This window comes from Cricetulus griseus, assembly GCF_003668045.3.
Source record: "Cricetulus griseus strain 17A/GY chromosome 1 unlocalized genomic scaffold, alternate assembly CriGri-PICRH-1.0 chr1_1, whole genome shotgun sequence".
Classification (NCBI taxonomy): Eukaryota; Metazoa; Chordata; class Mammalia; order Rodentia; family Cricetidae; genus Cricetulus; species Cricetulus griseus.
In genome coordinates this window covers 192,175,336-192,191,159 of record NW_023276807.1, presented here as the reverse complement: position 1 = coordinate 192,191,159, position 15,824 = coordinate 192,175,336, and the positions used below count along the sequence as shown (strand labels likewise).

General features: G+C 40.7%; 1 protein-coding gene across 3 annotated transcripts in view; it reads right to left on the bottom strand.

Annotated features, from left to right (window-relative positions):
* Ccdc66 (coiled-coil domain containing 66) overlaps positions 1-15,005 on the bottom strand; it is a 29,535-nt gene extending 14,530 nt beyond the window's left edge. For 2 of the 3 annotated variants that reach the window (XR_004772252.1, XM_027389610.2), the window contains exons 1-7: positions 14,951-15,005; positions 13,258-13,322; positions 12,388-12,413; positions 8,417-8,849; positions 5,332-5,485; positions 5,081-5,184; positions 3,769-3,881 (exon numbers count right to left, since the gene is read on the bottom strand). Coding sequence is in view for 2 of the 3 variants with exons in the window: in XM_027389610.2 (XP_027245411.1) it covers positions 3,769-3,881; positions 5,081-5,184; positions 5,332-5,485; positions 8,417-8,849; positions 12,388-12,413; positions 13,258-13,322; positions 14,951-14,961 (906 nt within the window). In the remaining variant the exon portion in view is untranslated. Of the gene's footprint in view, positions 1-3,768; positions 3,882-5,080; positions 5,185-5,331; positions 5,486-6,418; positions 6,512-8,416; positions 8,850-12,387; positions 12,414-13,257; positions 13,323-14,950 lie in introns of those variants that run through there. The other variant, XM_027389613.2, reaches the window with a different exon arrangement.
* Between the last annotated feature and the right edge of the window lie 819 nt (positions 15,006-15,824).

Here is a 15,824-nt window from a genome sequence, read left to right as displayed (position 1 = left end):
TCTGTAGCCCTGGCTGTCCTGGAATTCACTCTGTAGACTAGGCTGGCTTCAAACTCAGAGATCCACTTGCCTCAGCCTCCTAGTGCTGGGATTAAAGGCATGAGCCACCACCACCCAGCTTAATCTAGCCTTTTTGATTAAGTATATTTCTATGAGTAGCATTAGTTTGTGAATATTAATGCTACCTTGCATTCCTTGAATAACCCAACTCTCCAGATTATTCTTTTTAATTCTTCTAAGGTTTCTAGTCAAGTTTTAATATCAAAGGTACTTTGTTAGTCTTGGTTATCAGGATCACTAGTCTGATCACCACACTGAAAACCTTCCTATTGTAAATACTTTTGAGTCTGGAGTTTACTTTGTTGGGGTCCCCCTCTTTCCCTTCTTCATCTTTGGTTTGAGATAAGGTCCCACTACATATTATCCCAGACTGGCCCCAAACTTCTGACCCTCCAGCCTGTTTCCTGAATAGAGACACCTTTAATAATGGATTCAACTTCTTCAGAAATATAGTACCATTTGATCACTGCTGCTTTGGTCTTTTTTTTTTTTTTGTCAAAATTCTCTAATATTTTGGCATAAGGTTTTAAGGTTTTTACTATTCTTAATTTCATGTATGTGTAGGTGTGTGCACAGGTGCAGGTTCCCACAGAGTCCAAAACAGGGTGTCAGGTGTCCTGGGGCTGGAGTTACAGGCATGGTGAGCTACCCAGGATGGATGCTGGGAACTGAACTCAGTCCTCTTTAAGAGCAGTATGTACTCTTAACCACTGGGCTATCTCTCTACACCAGTTGTTCTTAATGTTCTCTTACTTGTTTTCAAATGTTCACAGACTCTACATTCTTTTCCATGCACGCTAGTCTTTTGAGGAGCTTACATACTGTGCTGGATAGTGTTATGTCAATGTGACACATGATAGTTATCTGAAAGGAGGAACCTCAATTAAGAATATGTCCCTATAAGATCCAACTATAGGACATTTTTTTTTCCTTTTTTGGTTTTTCGAGACAGGGTTTCTCTGGGTAGCAGCCCTGGCTGGCCTCAAACTTAGATTCTCTTTTGCCTCTACCTACCAAGTACTGGGATTAAAGGTGTGTCCTCCCATGAGCAGTAACATTTTCTTAATTAGTGATTGATAGAGGAGGGCCCACTCCATTATAGGTGGTGCCATCCCTAGCCTGGTGTCCTGAGTTCTATAAGAAAGCAGGCAGAGCAAGCCATTAGGAACAAGCCAGTAAGCAGCTCCCTCTATGGCATCTGCATCAGCTCCTGCCTCCAAGTTCCTGCCCTGTTTGAGTTCCTGTTCTAGGTTCCTTCAGTGATAAATTACAATGCAAAAGTGTAAGCCAAATAAACCCTTTCCTCCCAACTTACTTTTTGGCCATGGTGTTTTGTTTCATTGCAGCAATAGAGATCCTAAGTCACGTATTAAAGACTTCATAATAACTTGTGGCTTTAATTATTCCCAGTGTACTACTTGATCATCCCAGTGAGATGGCTCAGCAAATAAGGTCATTTGCCTAACCTGATGACCCAAGTTTAATCCTGGACCCAGTGACTCTTGGATGTTGTTTACTGACCTCCACACAGGTTATGACACAATCATACACACATACACACACAGATATACACACAAATGTAAAAAACAATATTTTTAAAAATGGTAAATGTAAATGTTAGGCTATATGTAATTTACCTCAAAACATGAAGGGTTTGTTTGTTTTGTAATTAGGCAAAGTACAAAACAACTTTGTTAGTCAACTGCAGAACTATGGTCTGACAATGGCAAACATCTGGAGTGTAGTCTTCGGTGGTAACTATTCTGTATTAAAGTGTGTATTAGAACATACCCTCTTTATTTCAGAGGTTTCTAGGAGGTGCTATTCATGAGAGGAAAGCCAAGATTTCAACTAAGGGGTAATCTCAAAAGCCTCATGCTTAATTAACTTGGAAGCACAAAAGGAGTATAAAAGTGTACCGTGTTTGTAAAGGAATGGGCTTTCGTATTACAAAGTTCATTCTTTTTTCCTCAATAAAATAGTATTCCTCCAAGGGCTGAAGATGTAACTCTTTCCTGGTGTGTACAAAAAGAAAAAGCAACAAAAACTTCCCCAATAGCATATCACATCCACAATACATAAGGCCACACTTCAACACTGAAAGGACAAGCAGTTCATTACACTTCTGTCATTCTTTTTTGTTTGTTTTGGTTTGGTTTTTTTGCCCCCCCCCCCCCCCCCGACAGGGTTTCTCTGTGGCTTTGGAGGCTGTCCTAGGACTCACTCTGTAGACCAGGCTGGTCTCAAACTCACTGAGATCCGTCTGTCTCTGCCTCCGAGTGCTGGGATTAAAAATGTGCGCCACCACTGCCCGGCTTCACTTCTGTCATTCTTGTTTATCCAATCTTGGAGTTTATGATTTAGCTTTCAGACTTTCACTACTGAGTCACAGATAAAAGCCCTTGACAATAAGTGTGAGGAAGTCTGGACTCCAGCACCCACATAAATGTTGGGCAGTTGAGGGAGCCTGTCCATAATCCAGCAAGTAAGTTCAAGCCCCGGAACCAGACTCACTGAACTGGAGCTCCAACTCAAGTGAGAAACTCAACATATAAGGTGGAGAGTGAGTTAGGAAGACACTGGAAGTTACTCTCTGGCCTCCACAGGGATGTACACATGTGCACATGTGTAACTACATACTTGAGAATATACATACATGATATCTAAGCAAATCACACACACACACACACACACACACTTGAAAAGTAAAAAAAAAAAAAATCTAATAATTGGCAATTAAAAAAAGAAACTCAGAATCATTCCTTCGAAGCAAATAGGTTATACAGAAAAAAGGACTACGGGGTTCAAACATCCAAAGTACTAACACTTAGATCTCAGCATCTAATGACTGAATAGCTTAAGTAGTAGCCATCTATCACCCTGGACAGCTATAATCTGTCTAGGAACCTGTGACAGAATGTTTGAGGAAACAGAAGGAGAGAAAGACAGGAACAAAGGAGGGAGAAAAAGGAAGACAAACTATGTCTTTACCTAAAATTAAACACCAATAAAGATCAGCAAGGCAGCTTCCAAATTGCAAATGGAAATTGAGAAAACTAGGTTGGGTCATTGTTAAATTAAGCACCATGTTACACTTAAGAAAAGTGGTTTTCATTTTTAATCAATGAGCACTAAAAATAAGACGTATAGTGCTGGGCATGATGGCATATGCCTGGAATCCTAGCACAAATCAGTTGAGGCAGAAGAACTGTCATAAGTTTGAGGCCAGCCAGGGCTACATAGCAAAACCCTGCCTCAAAAAACCCCAAATCATCAAAGGAGGTCCTATAATTTGAACATTTAAAATGTTGTAATACAGGAGCTGGAGAGATGGCTCAGAGGTTAAGAACACTAGTTGCTTTTCCAGAGGTCCTGAATTCAATTCCCAGCAACTACATGGTGGCTCACAATCATCTATAATGAGATCTGCTGCCCTCTTCTGGCAGGCAGAACACTGTATACATAATAAATAAATCCCCCCCCCCCAAAAAAAATTGTAATAAAGGCCAGGCATGGTTGTACATATCTTTAATATCTGAGGGCAGAAGCAGGTAAATCTCTGTGAGTTTCAGGCCAGCCTTGTCTACATAGTGAATTCTAGGACAGCCTGAGCTAATTAGTGAAACCCTGTCTTGAAAAAAAACAAAACAAAAAAATTGTAATAACAAAGTCATAAGCAGAATGCTTGACTGAATTTGATATTCTTACCTTAGATTGGTCAAGGATTTGAAGTTTCTCACATACTATTTCAGATTTTTTCCAAGGATTATTCCATTTTTGAGAAGCTTCTTTCTCTTTCTTCTTTAAAGCAACCTGTTCATCTGTAAATAATGTCCTTTATAAAAAATATGTACAAAAACTAAAAAATTCATGTAAACAAATCATGACTTTAAAGAGTACAAAATGAAGCAGTTAATCAAAGTTGTTTGCTTGGGAGAAGATGACTCACAAGGCAGAAAGGAACTTCGAAGGATATGGGATAAAAGAAAATATTGAATCAGAATCAAACTTAAGTATAGCACAGACAGATGTAAGAATGTTTTGGTTTTTTTTTTTGGGGGGGTTCAAGACAGGGTTTCTCTGTGTAGCTTTGGAGCCTATCCTGGCACTTGCTCTGGAGACCAGGCTGGCCTCGGACTTAAAGAGATCCACCTGCCTCTGCCTCCCGAGTGCTGGGATTAAAGGCGTGCGCCACCAACGCCCAGCCTTTATTTATTTATTTATTTATTTATTTATTTATTTATTTATTTATTTTTAAGAATGTTTTTATTATAGAGGTCAGTAACATGGAACAATTTCTCAGAATAATGCTATGCTAAGCACTCTGCGTTTCCACCTTCCTATGTTATTATTACTAATAAACTTAGAAGGTACATAACAAACTTTAGGGTCCACTTCAAGCTCAACCACTTCCTATATATGCAACAGACAAACTGCTATTTCACCCACTAAACCTTGGTTTCTTCTGTAAAACTGAGTAAAGGTATTGCCTGTTTCAGGGTAGGGCCTAGCACAAAGTAAGGATATTAGTCAGTTCTCACTAATTGCTGAATCTGAAATAGGAATTGAAGCTATGGGCATGTGAGATGGCTCACTGGGTGAAGGTGCTTGCCACCAAGCCTAACAATCTAAATTCAATCCCAAGACTCAGATGGTGGAAGAAGGGAAGAGAACTGACCCTTACAAATTGTTGTCTGACCTCTCCCCTCCATACACACAGTGAACTATTTTTTAATAAAGCCATACCTCAATCCACAGGATTTCTATAACAGAACAACATAAGTAGAAAAGGTTTAGGAATATTTGCAGGGCTCCAGAAGGATGCTAGTGGCACACTTATTTTGGTGCACATTGAAGAAGAGCACCAAAGACACAGGGCAATGTGAAACCCTAAAGCTTCTCAGGAGTCTGCAGAGAACTACAGATGTTACATGTTATCGAACAAGACTTGGTAACATACAGAAAGATAACTAAGTACTCCATGAGCCAGCAAAATTATACTAGAAAGCACATAAATTACCTAGCTCTTTTTTCCACTGGGCTCTTCTTGCTTCCAACAAACTTCTGTCGCGTTCCCGTTCCCCCAGAGTACTGAATATATCAGCTGGTTTCCACTCATTCTCCCTAAGATAAAACACACACATGAAACCCAGGAGCCTTACCATTATGTTTCCACTGCATAAATAGCTAAGTCTTCAGAGCACTTCACATGCAATGGACAAGCAAATACATATTCTCCAGATACCCCAGAAACACACATGAGTCACATACATGGCAATTTTCTGCTCACACTGTGGAAAAGCTTCTTGAGTTCTACTGAAGACATAGTTATTTCCATTTGAGACAGATGAAACAGCCTCTGTTTTCTGCACATTCACATCCTTTAGTGGGCTAGCAATATTGATTAAATGTAAACTATCTTGACCTAGGAGATAAAATGCATGTTTTAAAATCACACTATCATATAACACCTCATCCAAACATACCTATACAGTTGAAAGAAAAGTCTTAGCAGGCATGATGGCTTACACCCATAACCCTCAGGAAAAACTCGGGAAACTGGGGCAAGAGGATCATTCTGAGTTTGAGGCCAGTCTGGACAAAATACCAAGTACTTAGCCAGCCTAGGGCACAGAGTGAGACCTCGCCTCAAAACAAACAAATAAATATAGGGAGGTAGAGAGGTACAAACCTTTAGTCCCAGCACTCAGGAAGCAAAGGCAGGCCAATCTCTGTGTTCAGTCTAGCCAGGGCTACACAGTGAGACCCTGACTCTTGGGCATGATGGCACACAACTGCAATCCTGGCACTCAGCAGACAGAGCAAGACAATCAGGAGTTAAAGGCTGCCTCTGCTACATGAGGATGTCTCAAAAACAAAACCCAACAGGCTAGATTGCAGCCCGGTCAGTAGAGTGCCTCCCTCACATGAACACAGCCTTAGGATGACTCCCAGCACCATATAAGCTAGTACTCAGTGCAAGCCAAGAGTCTGGATGATTCCTAAGGGTAAGAAGATTGGGAGGAGTTCAAGACCACCCTGGAAACAATAGCAGGGTTGTTATAACAAACAGCAAAACAGACTGATATGATCTTTTGTTTTGAGTTAGGGTAGACTGAGGCCAGCCTAACCTACATGAGACCTTACCCTAAAGAGAAAAATTGTGGCCCAGAGATTAAATAGCTCACTCCTGGCCACAGCCATATAACTTTTTACATCAAATAAAAAAGAAAACAAGCAAAAACAGAAAAACAAAAAACCATTAAGCTTGCCTAGAATAGATCAAAATGCTTGCCTCATATGCCAACCCAGTATATTCCATCTGTAGCACTGCATGAACCAGTAGGGTGGTGCATACCTGTGTCTCAGGACTCAGGAGGCAGAGGCGGAAAGACACAAGTTCAGTCTTCAGTTATGTACTGAGTTTGAAGCCAGCCAGGTTATGTGAGATCTGTTTGACAAAACAAAACAAAAAACAAAACAAAAAAACTTCCATTCACTCTTGCCAAAATAATTTATAACTTAATTTATATAATTACAAATTTGTAATTCTATGTAATTATAATATAAATCACAACATAAACAGAAGCAAATGCAAACAGTTTAATAAAAATCCCATGAATAAATGAAGGAGGGATGGATTGGGGGGGGTGGAAACAGAGAGGGGATGGAGGGAGAGACTGGGGGGAGAGGAGTGAGGGGAAACTGGCCGGGATGTAAAATAAATGAATAAATAAATTTATTAAAAACAAAACAAAATACCATGATCTTCTTTTTCTTCTTTACCCGTAGAAGTTGTCTGTGAACTGTGGTCTATATGCCCCAGCCATCATAACTAAACCAAGTGTTGTACAGAAGGTTTATACTCTAGCTTAAACATTGTTGTGATTCCTCCTGAACATGCCATTTCAAAGAGGATGGAGTATCTAAAATGCAAGTTATCCTAGGATTAAGTAAAGTGTCTTAACTCTACCAATACTCTCACTATACCTTGCAATGAGATACAGTTCTCAGCTACAATTCTAGCCTTAAAGAAAACCAACTTCCTTTATTTCACAAGTAATATAGACTGGGAGAAGGAATTCTGCTGTGAATATGTGGGAGCATATAGAAGTTATCCAGCACCCAAGCTAGTTGTGTGACCCTTCCGTGGTCAGGACCATTTTATTTTCATTTCACTATACTTAATATTTTGGCATTTCGAGTACTTTCATAGTCATAATTCCTTAGCTCAAAGCTGAACTTAGGTTTTTAAAACATAACTCTGACAAGTGAAACAGAAAGCCTAAAGCCGGGTGTTGGTGGCACACACCTTTAACTCCAGCACTCGGGAGGCAGAGGAAGGTGGATCTCTGTGAGTTCGAGGCCAGCCTGGTCTCCAGAGCGAGTGCCAGGATAGGCCAGGATAGGCTCCAAAGCTATACAGGGAAACCTTGTCTTGAAAAAAAAAAAAAAAAAAAAAAAAAAAAAAAAAAAAAAAAGAAGCAGAAAGATACTCTTCTATGGATAAATCTGATTTACACTTGTCAAAGCATAGCACAGCCAACCTTAGCACAGATGGAGGGAAGGACAGGAAGCACACACAGCAACCAAAACAATGTATTTCAGAAGCTCAAGTCGTCATAGCAAGGTGTTCTTAAGATTCACTTCAATATCAGAGGTTTATCTTTTTAAACTCTTGAATGTAATTTGTTTTTTGAAATGGAGCCCCCTAGGTAGCTCAAGGTTGCCTCAGTTTGTGTACTCCTGCCTCAGTCTGCTGAATACAGAGATTGCAGGGTTAAACCCTAACTGTTGAGCTCTCTCTCCAGCCCAAACCCAGCTATTTTAAGATTATTTTTAGGTCAGGCAGAGTAGCAAATGCTTTTAATCCCAGCACTCAGGAGGCAGAGGCAGATTGATCTCTGTGAGTTTGAGGCCAGCCTGGTTTATGTACAAAAAACCCCAGGACAGCTATAACTACATTGAGAGACCCTGCCTCAAACAAACAAACAAACAAACAAATAAATAAAAATTGAGCATTAATCTTAAAATATGGCAAAACTATAAAGCAGTTTTTACATATTTTATGTTTAAGAAAAGCCTAATGTGAATAAGAATTTAAAATTACTGCATGTGCCAGATGGTGGTGGCACACGCCTCTAATCCCAGTACTTGGGTTTGAGGCCAGCCTGGTCTATAGAGCGAACCCCGTCTCAACCCTGACCCTGCCCCACCAAAAAAAAAAAAAAAAAAGGATTACTGCATGTTAAATCAGATTCCAAGAGACACAGTCACAAAAGCAGTCAATAAATCTGAAATTCAAAAGCATATTCTGAGAAAATTAATAGTTAACAAAGTTTAAAAAAAATCTTACTTGTTTCCTCCTCCTTTCCATTTTCAGTTAGGGGCATAGATCCATTTCTTTGGTTTACACTCATCAGAATCTGCCGTAGTTGATCTTGTGTTAGACACACCATGCTGCTGTTCATGTTTTCAGTGGTGTGTGTTTTGCAAGACTTCTGTTTAGCCACTGTGGTGTTTATAGTCTTCTGTATATTAGAGGTTGCGAGTAAAGACTGTTTTTGGAAATGAAGACAGTCTTTTTCTGCATGCTGCTGACATAGATCCTTAGAAGGTGAAAATGTCAATCTACTTTTCTCAGGTTTTGCCTGTGAAGTTTCTGAGCTAATTATCTTCTTTTGAAAACTGTTTTCATTCCCAATGTAAGAATTCTGTGTTGATTTTAGAACGTGTCCAGTCTGTTTTATTCTTAAAGGACATTTTTCAATCTTCATCTTATTTCCCATCTGTTAAAACACAAGTTTATTCTTTATGACAGTGTATGAAAAAACCGAAATGAACATTTTTGTCTGAAGACACGGTATTGCTATGCAGCCTAAGCTGGCCTTGATCCTCTCATCTCTTCTGAGATTACAAGTCTGAACCACTACACCCAGCAAACAATAATCTTTATTCTTAAAATCTGTGATAAATTAACCCCCCCCACTCCATACAGGTTTCTCTGTGGCTTTGGAGGCTGTCCTGGAACTAGCTCTTGTAGACCAGGCTGATCTCAAACTCACAGAGATCCACCTGCCTCTGCCTATCGAGTGCTGAGATTAAAGGCATGCGCCACCAACTCCCAGCAAATTGGGCCTCTAAAACTTTTCATTTTGCTACTAGATACTAAGCCATAAGATATTGTTCACCTTTGCAGACTTACACTTGAAAAACTCAACAATGAGAAATTATTTTAACTCCAGACACAAAAGAAAACAAATAAAATTGTATGTTATAGGTCATCTCCATTCTATGTCAGCTTTGAATTTAGTGTCAGTAAATTATATAACTCATACTACCTTTGAGATTACCAGTCCTTATTCCTCAACTATCTTAGCTGCTTGGTCACCAACTCTCCAATTCCAGTCCTGTCTTAATTACTGTTGTGTTCACATCCCCATAGTTACTCTTCTACCTTTCTGGCTAGTCACTTCCTCATGTTCGTCTTATATTTGTCTCCATATGGCCTCACTCATTTCCCCAGTGTCCTGGATGTTGTACTAGAACCCCAGTGATCTTATACTGACCCTATAAGGACCCACAACTATAGGCTCTCTACAATTTCAATTTTAATTTCTAGATAATGACTATCATCTCCTGTTTGCTACCTCATTCTCTCCCACATCCCAATTCTGAGTAGTGTCTGCATGTGCTGGAATCTATTATCTTCCCATCATAACACCTCCCCACTTGCTCTTTTCCTTCTTATCAATCTTAGATACCACCACCAACCAGAATCGTTTCTTTTCTTTTTTCTGCATTCTGTCACACATACTAATCAAACCGCTCACCCTGTGTATTCCTAGCTTTAGGTTTCGGTTGTTTTTAAAAATACACATTTTATGTGTGTGTGCCTGAGTGTATGTTGGTGCATCATATATGTGCTGGGCCCACTGAGGTCAGAAGAAACAATAGTTTCCTCTACCATGTTGCAGGAGCAGTCAGTGCTCTTAGCTGCTGAGGTGTCTCTCCAGCTGCTGGCTTCCAGGTTTGGATAATACCAGCATCTGGGTATCTTTTTGCCTTTGCATCCCTGGAGCTTTTTCAATAGAACTGTCTAAATGATGGGTGACAATTTAAAATATGTTCTGTAAGTTGGACCAGATGGAAACTGGCATGACTTTAAGGTCATTTTTCTCATCTAAAGGATACTACCATATTTCCCAGCTATGATGCACTGTTGTACAGGAATACAGCCTAGTTGGAAGATCATCCAATAGTTCAAGAAAATCAAGAATGCCCAATTTTAGATCCTCATTTTTAGACATAAACAAGTCATTTTAGAGCCAGGCGTGGTGGCACATACCTTTAATTCTAGCACTCAAGAGGCAGAGGCAGATGCAGATGCATCTATGTGAGTTCAAGGCCAGCTTGGTCTACATAGCAAGTTCCAGTAGAGCCAGAACTGTGTGGAGACCCTGTCTCAAAAAAAAAAAAAAAAAAAAAAAAAAAAAAAAACAAAAAACAAAAAACCCCAAACCAAACCAAAAAAATAAAAAAACAAGTAATTTTAGTTTTTCAAGTTACTTTATCAACCAAATTATCTACATACTGCACATGGCTCAAACAGGTGAACTCTACCTATCACCCCAGTTCATCTCCAACCACTGGAATTCGACTCTTCTTGCTATCTTGACTCATGAGCCTTTGTTGTTTCATAGTGTCTAAACATTATCTCATTCAAACTGCTAAGTATGGCAGACTCCCATAACAGGCGTTAAAGGTCATTTAGGCTGTTGTAACTGACAAGGAACCAGTTTCCTGTTACAATCATCTGCCTTTCATGGAGCTACCTAACTGTGCTCTCCTGTGTAGAAAAATAGATCATATCTACTACTCCCATTATCAAAACTCCTATACTGAGCTGAGCTTGGGAGTGCATGCTTGTAATCCCAGCACTGTGGCTGGGGAAGGAAGACGGTGGTATTCTGTGCTAGCCTGAGTTATACAGTGAAATCCCATCTTTAAAAAGTCTTTAATGGATTTCTTATAATAAGTCACACCATTTTCAAGGTCCTTGAGCATAAATTCAAATGTTCCACCTAAGCTTTATGTCCTACATGTCCCCAGGGTACACCATTTTTCACAATAACTTATTTTTCATAATTTGGCATTTTGCAGTATTTTCTTCGGGCCTGGAATATACTTCCCAACTTCTTTAACTAATCCATCATCTCTGAACTTCTAATTACAAAGTCACCTCATGCAAGAGTCATCTCTTGGTTCTACATCAGCAGGCACTGCTCTCCAGTGTTTACACCTTCACAGGTGTCTAGTTCCCATTTAACTCTTTCACTATAGTCATCTACCTGGCCTTCACACTTCTAGAAAACAAGGGTGGAGCTTTCTAATTGTTTCTCTCTCCTGAAGAGGAGGAATAAAGCCAAAGTGGTGCTCTAGGCCATGCTGGAGCTTCGAAGCTGCTGAAAATCTCTGCTGGACACAAACCTACCAACCAGAGCCCGATAACTATTATTATTTTGCCATATTCCAGCTGTGCCAGAAGTGATACGTAGAAAAGGTCTTTTAAAAACATTTACCAAAAACTCAGTGATGGCACATCATGTCAAGGTGCAATTAGTTTAATTCTAAGCACTATAGCTCAAGGCCAAAAGGAATAATAAAAGGAGGCTGCAAGGCTGGATGGTGGTGGCACATGTATTTAATCCCAGCACACGGGAGGCAGAGGCAGAGGCAGAGGCAGAGGCAGGCGGATCTCTGTGAGTTCGAGACCAGCCTGGTCTACAAGAGCTAGTTCCAGGACAGCCTCCAAAGCCACCCCCTCCCCAAAAAAGGAGGATGCAAAAAAAAAAAAAAAAAAAAAAAAAAAAAGAAAAGAAAAAGTTAGACTTCCCTATAAAGATTCAGTTATGTTCAGGTTATTAAGCAAGAAAAGCAACCAACCCCAAATCATTCCCAAGAGCTTACTGGATGAGATTATGTAATAAAACACTTTAAAAAAAAAAAAAAGCAAGTTCTATCAATATTTCTACTATAAAGACAAAGTTCTGGTTGAGGAGATGGCCCAGTGGTTAAAGCGCTTGCCAAGGAGCAGTATTTGGATGCTCAGAGCACACATAAATGCTGGGTGCATACGAAGGCCCACCTCTAATTCCAGCACTCAGAAAGCAGAGACAGGAAGTCCTCCAGAGAAAGCTGCCCAGCTTCACGAGCTGTACTGGCAAGCTCTGGGTCCACCTGAGAGGCCCCGCCTCAACATACAGCACCCATGAAAGTATATATTTCACCCGTGGAAACAGGTAGGGTCAAAATCACGTAACTTACCTTCACAGAAACTTTTGATTTATGCTCTACAAAAGAAAATAAAATTACTAAACTATAAACCCAAAACATGTCAAGGCAGTGACAAAATAACATTAAGTACTGTTTACAATGTAGGATAAAAATACTATCCCACAAGCACTAACCATAAGTCCCAACTGAGTATTCCCACTTTTACAATGTGGTGGTTCAAGTATTAACCGCCATTTCATTTTTATTCAAGTTATCTTTCCAAGGTAAGGATAAAAGCAGATGCCAGAGAGGGGGCAGGCAAATAATATGATGGATAAAACTGAGAAACTATACTGAGTTTAAAAACTAACAAATAGGGGGCTAAAGAGATGGCTCAGAGGTTAAGAGCATTGACTGCTTTTCCAGAGGTCCTGAGTTCAATTCCCAGCAACCACATGGTGGCTCACAACTATCTACAATTCAATCTGGTACCCTCTTCTGGCATATAGGTAGAACAGTGCATGTGTAATAAATAAATCTTTAAAAAAAACTAACAAATAACAATAATAAAAGACTTTAGCAACTATATAGCAATACTGTATACATTTAACTTTCTCACACAATAGCTTAAGTGAAAAGTACATAATCCTCTAAACTCTACCTTCATTACTTATTAGGCAAGAAGGTATGCTAACATCAAAAATATATTACAGATGAAATACATTTTATGAACCAATAGTGACAGCGGTAATCACTGTCACAATCTGTCTTTACTTGGATAAACGTCAATTTGAGGCATTAAGAGAAAAAGCTTTTTCCAAGTGTCACTTAACTATCTCATTACAAGCAAAATGTCTGTTAAACTATTACAAGTTCTACATACAAACTTAAACATTTTAGCCTTCCAATAACACAGCATACCATATGGAGACAGTATTAGCTTTGTTCTTCCATCCAATAATTCAGTTTCAAGCTTCAAACCATCTCTGTGATATAAAAGAAAATTGTTTTTGACATTTTAGTTAAATAGTAACCAGAAATATTTATATGAACCTTGAAAGGAAACCTATTCCTTCGAATGTATATAGGATTCATATGACTATCAAAGCAGGTTTTTTGTTTGTTTGTTTGTTTGTTTTTTTCCTAAAGCCATATAGCCCAGGCTGCCCTCAAACTCACAATGTAGGCCAGGCCAGCTTTGAATTCTTGATCCTCATGTCTGAACCTCCCTCGAAGAAGTCTTTATATTTTAAAATATTTTTCCAAGGCTAGAGAGGTGGTTCAGCAGCTAAGAGCACAGTCTATTTTTTCAGAGCCAAACCAACACTACAGCTAACAACCACCTGTAATGCTCTCTCTGGCCTCCAAGGGCACGAGGCACACAAGTGGCCCACAGTCTTATGTTCAGACATGACACCCATACACATAAAGTTAAATATTTAAAAAGTATATTTTTCAACCAAAGTGGGGGTGGGGGTGGAACAGGAAAAGGCATCCTTATAAAGGCAACCATTTGTCATTTTAAACTTGAAACCTGGTTTTTGTTACTGGTAAGATAAAGTAATTCAGTTATCACAGCATCCTTTAACTTGTAGCTCTATACCAAAAATTCCATGCTGCTATCAGAACTACTTACCAAGGTATAAGACACTGATATGCCATTTATTAGTTTTGGAATGATTTCATGACTGACACATTCTGAGGGCTGGAAGTGTCTGAAAATGGGTAAAGGTCACCAATGACAGCTGCTTGAGCACAGAATTCCACCCAATTTGGAATATTTCATATAATACATGGTTGCTTTAGTGACTCTTTGTTTTTACTACCATAATAAATGCATAATAAACTTTGGTTGACATGACACTTTACATGTCAAAGGCACCAGCATAAAGGAACGATAAACACTACCAGCAAAACTTTTGTTGTCTATTAGGGTCATCATCAAAACTCCACTGAAGGGATTCCACACTATTTCATTGTTTTACTGGGGGTGGGGTGGAGTGGGTAATGTGTCCATGAACAGCAATAAAAGACAAAGGGGGTGTTGAGAAAATATCAAACCAAGCAATTAAGGGCGAGCAGGCTGAGAAGGGTCTAACTAGCAACGCTAAACCCAATGTTGCTTTGGTAGAGGAATCAAAACGCCTCGGTTTGTTAAAGGAAAACAATCTGGGAGAAATGTTTAAGACTTCCCGGTAGCAGGACTACGAACAGCTCATGTTTACTTTAGAAGGCAACATCATGAATGAAACCGAAGTTGCTAAGTTCCCATTCTACAGCTCCGGAATCTCACGGTGGCAGGCTGCCTCATTTATTTCTCAGCTCCCCGATGAGAACCTAACATTCAGCTGCAGGATGCGCGGAGACTCTGGGTTTGATGGCCAGTCTTCCTAAAACGCTGGACTTCTGAAATGGTCCTGCCCCAGCTCAGGGTACCCCCAGCTCGGTGCCGGGCAGCTATGCCGACCCGAGCACCGCGCCCTCCGGGGCGCTCCAACACCACAGCCCGCGCTGGACCTGGAACCCGGCCCGCCTCTCCCGCGCCCGCCGCCACGCCACGCCACGCGCGGGCTGAAAGCCAGCCCCACAGCCCAGGGAGTCCCCGCCGGCTTACCCCAGGTTCATGGCCCCACCGCCCACCCGCAGCTCGCTCAGGTCACTTGTGTACCGGGTCGCCGCCGCTACTCAACAAACGCTACGCCGATTGGATGCCCGGGGCCAGCCGAACCAATCAGAGTGGCGCATGCTGGCGGGTGCGTTCGGTTCCAGTCGGTCTCTCCGGACTCAGGGTCTTGTAGGGGTGTCTGTGGCTCCCCAGGGTCGCCGCTGGCCTCAGGGAACCGCCTTGGCTCAGATGGACGTTTCCAAATAGACAGAAGCAACAGATGTAACTGTCCTACTTCATATTTAGAGTAGAAATTTATTTTAGCACAAACATGTTTAAAGACTAGGGGCGCCGAGGGCACAGTGTGGGTCTGTCGATCTCATCAAGCCTTACATACTGAAGTTCTTTCATTTCTGCAGCAGCAGTCACAATGTGGACCAAATCCGTATACCTGTCATTAACAGAGCTATTTCTGGGGCACGAAGAGGCAAACGGGCTTACGTGGGTCGCTGACCACTGAACAATTAAACAACAGTGCCTATGTCTCTAGCTAATGTCTGAATAACCCCCGTTGATACTTTAAGACTCAGTCAAAATTGTCACTTGTTGCTCTTCCAGAGGCGTTACGTTCGGATCCCAACACCCAGGTCAGACGGAGACACCTATAGTTATATCAACCCTGTTATTGGACAGGGGGTGTGGAGGTGGGGGGCACACGTATACACATCTTTAAAAACAAAACAATTTCAAATGGCACTTCCTCAGGGAAACTGCTGGAGGTAAGGGTTTAAGGGAAAAGGGCCAGCTAAAGAAACACACCCTGAGCCGGGAGGTGGAAGGAAGGAAGGAAGGAAGGAAAGAAGGAAGGAAGGAAGGCAGAAAG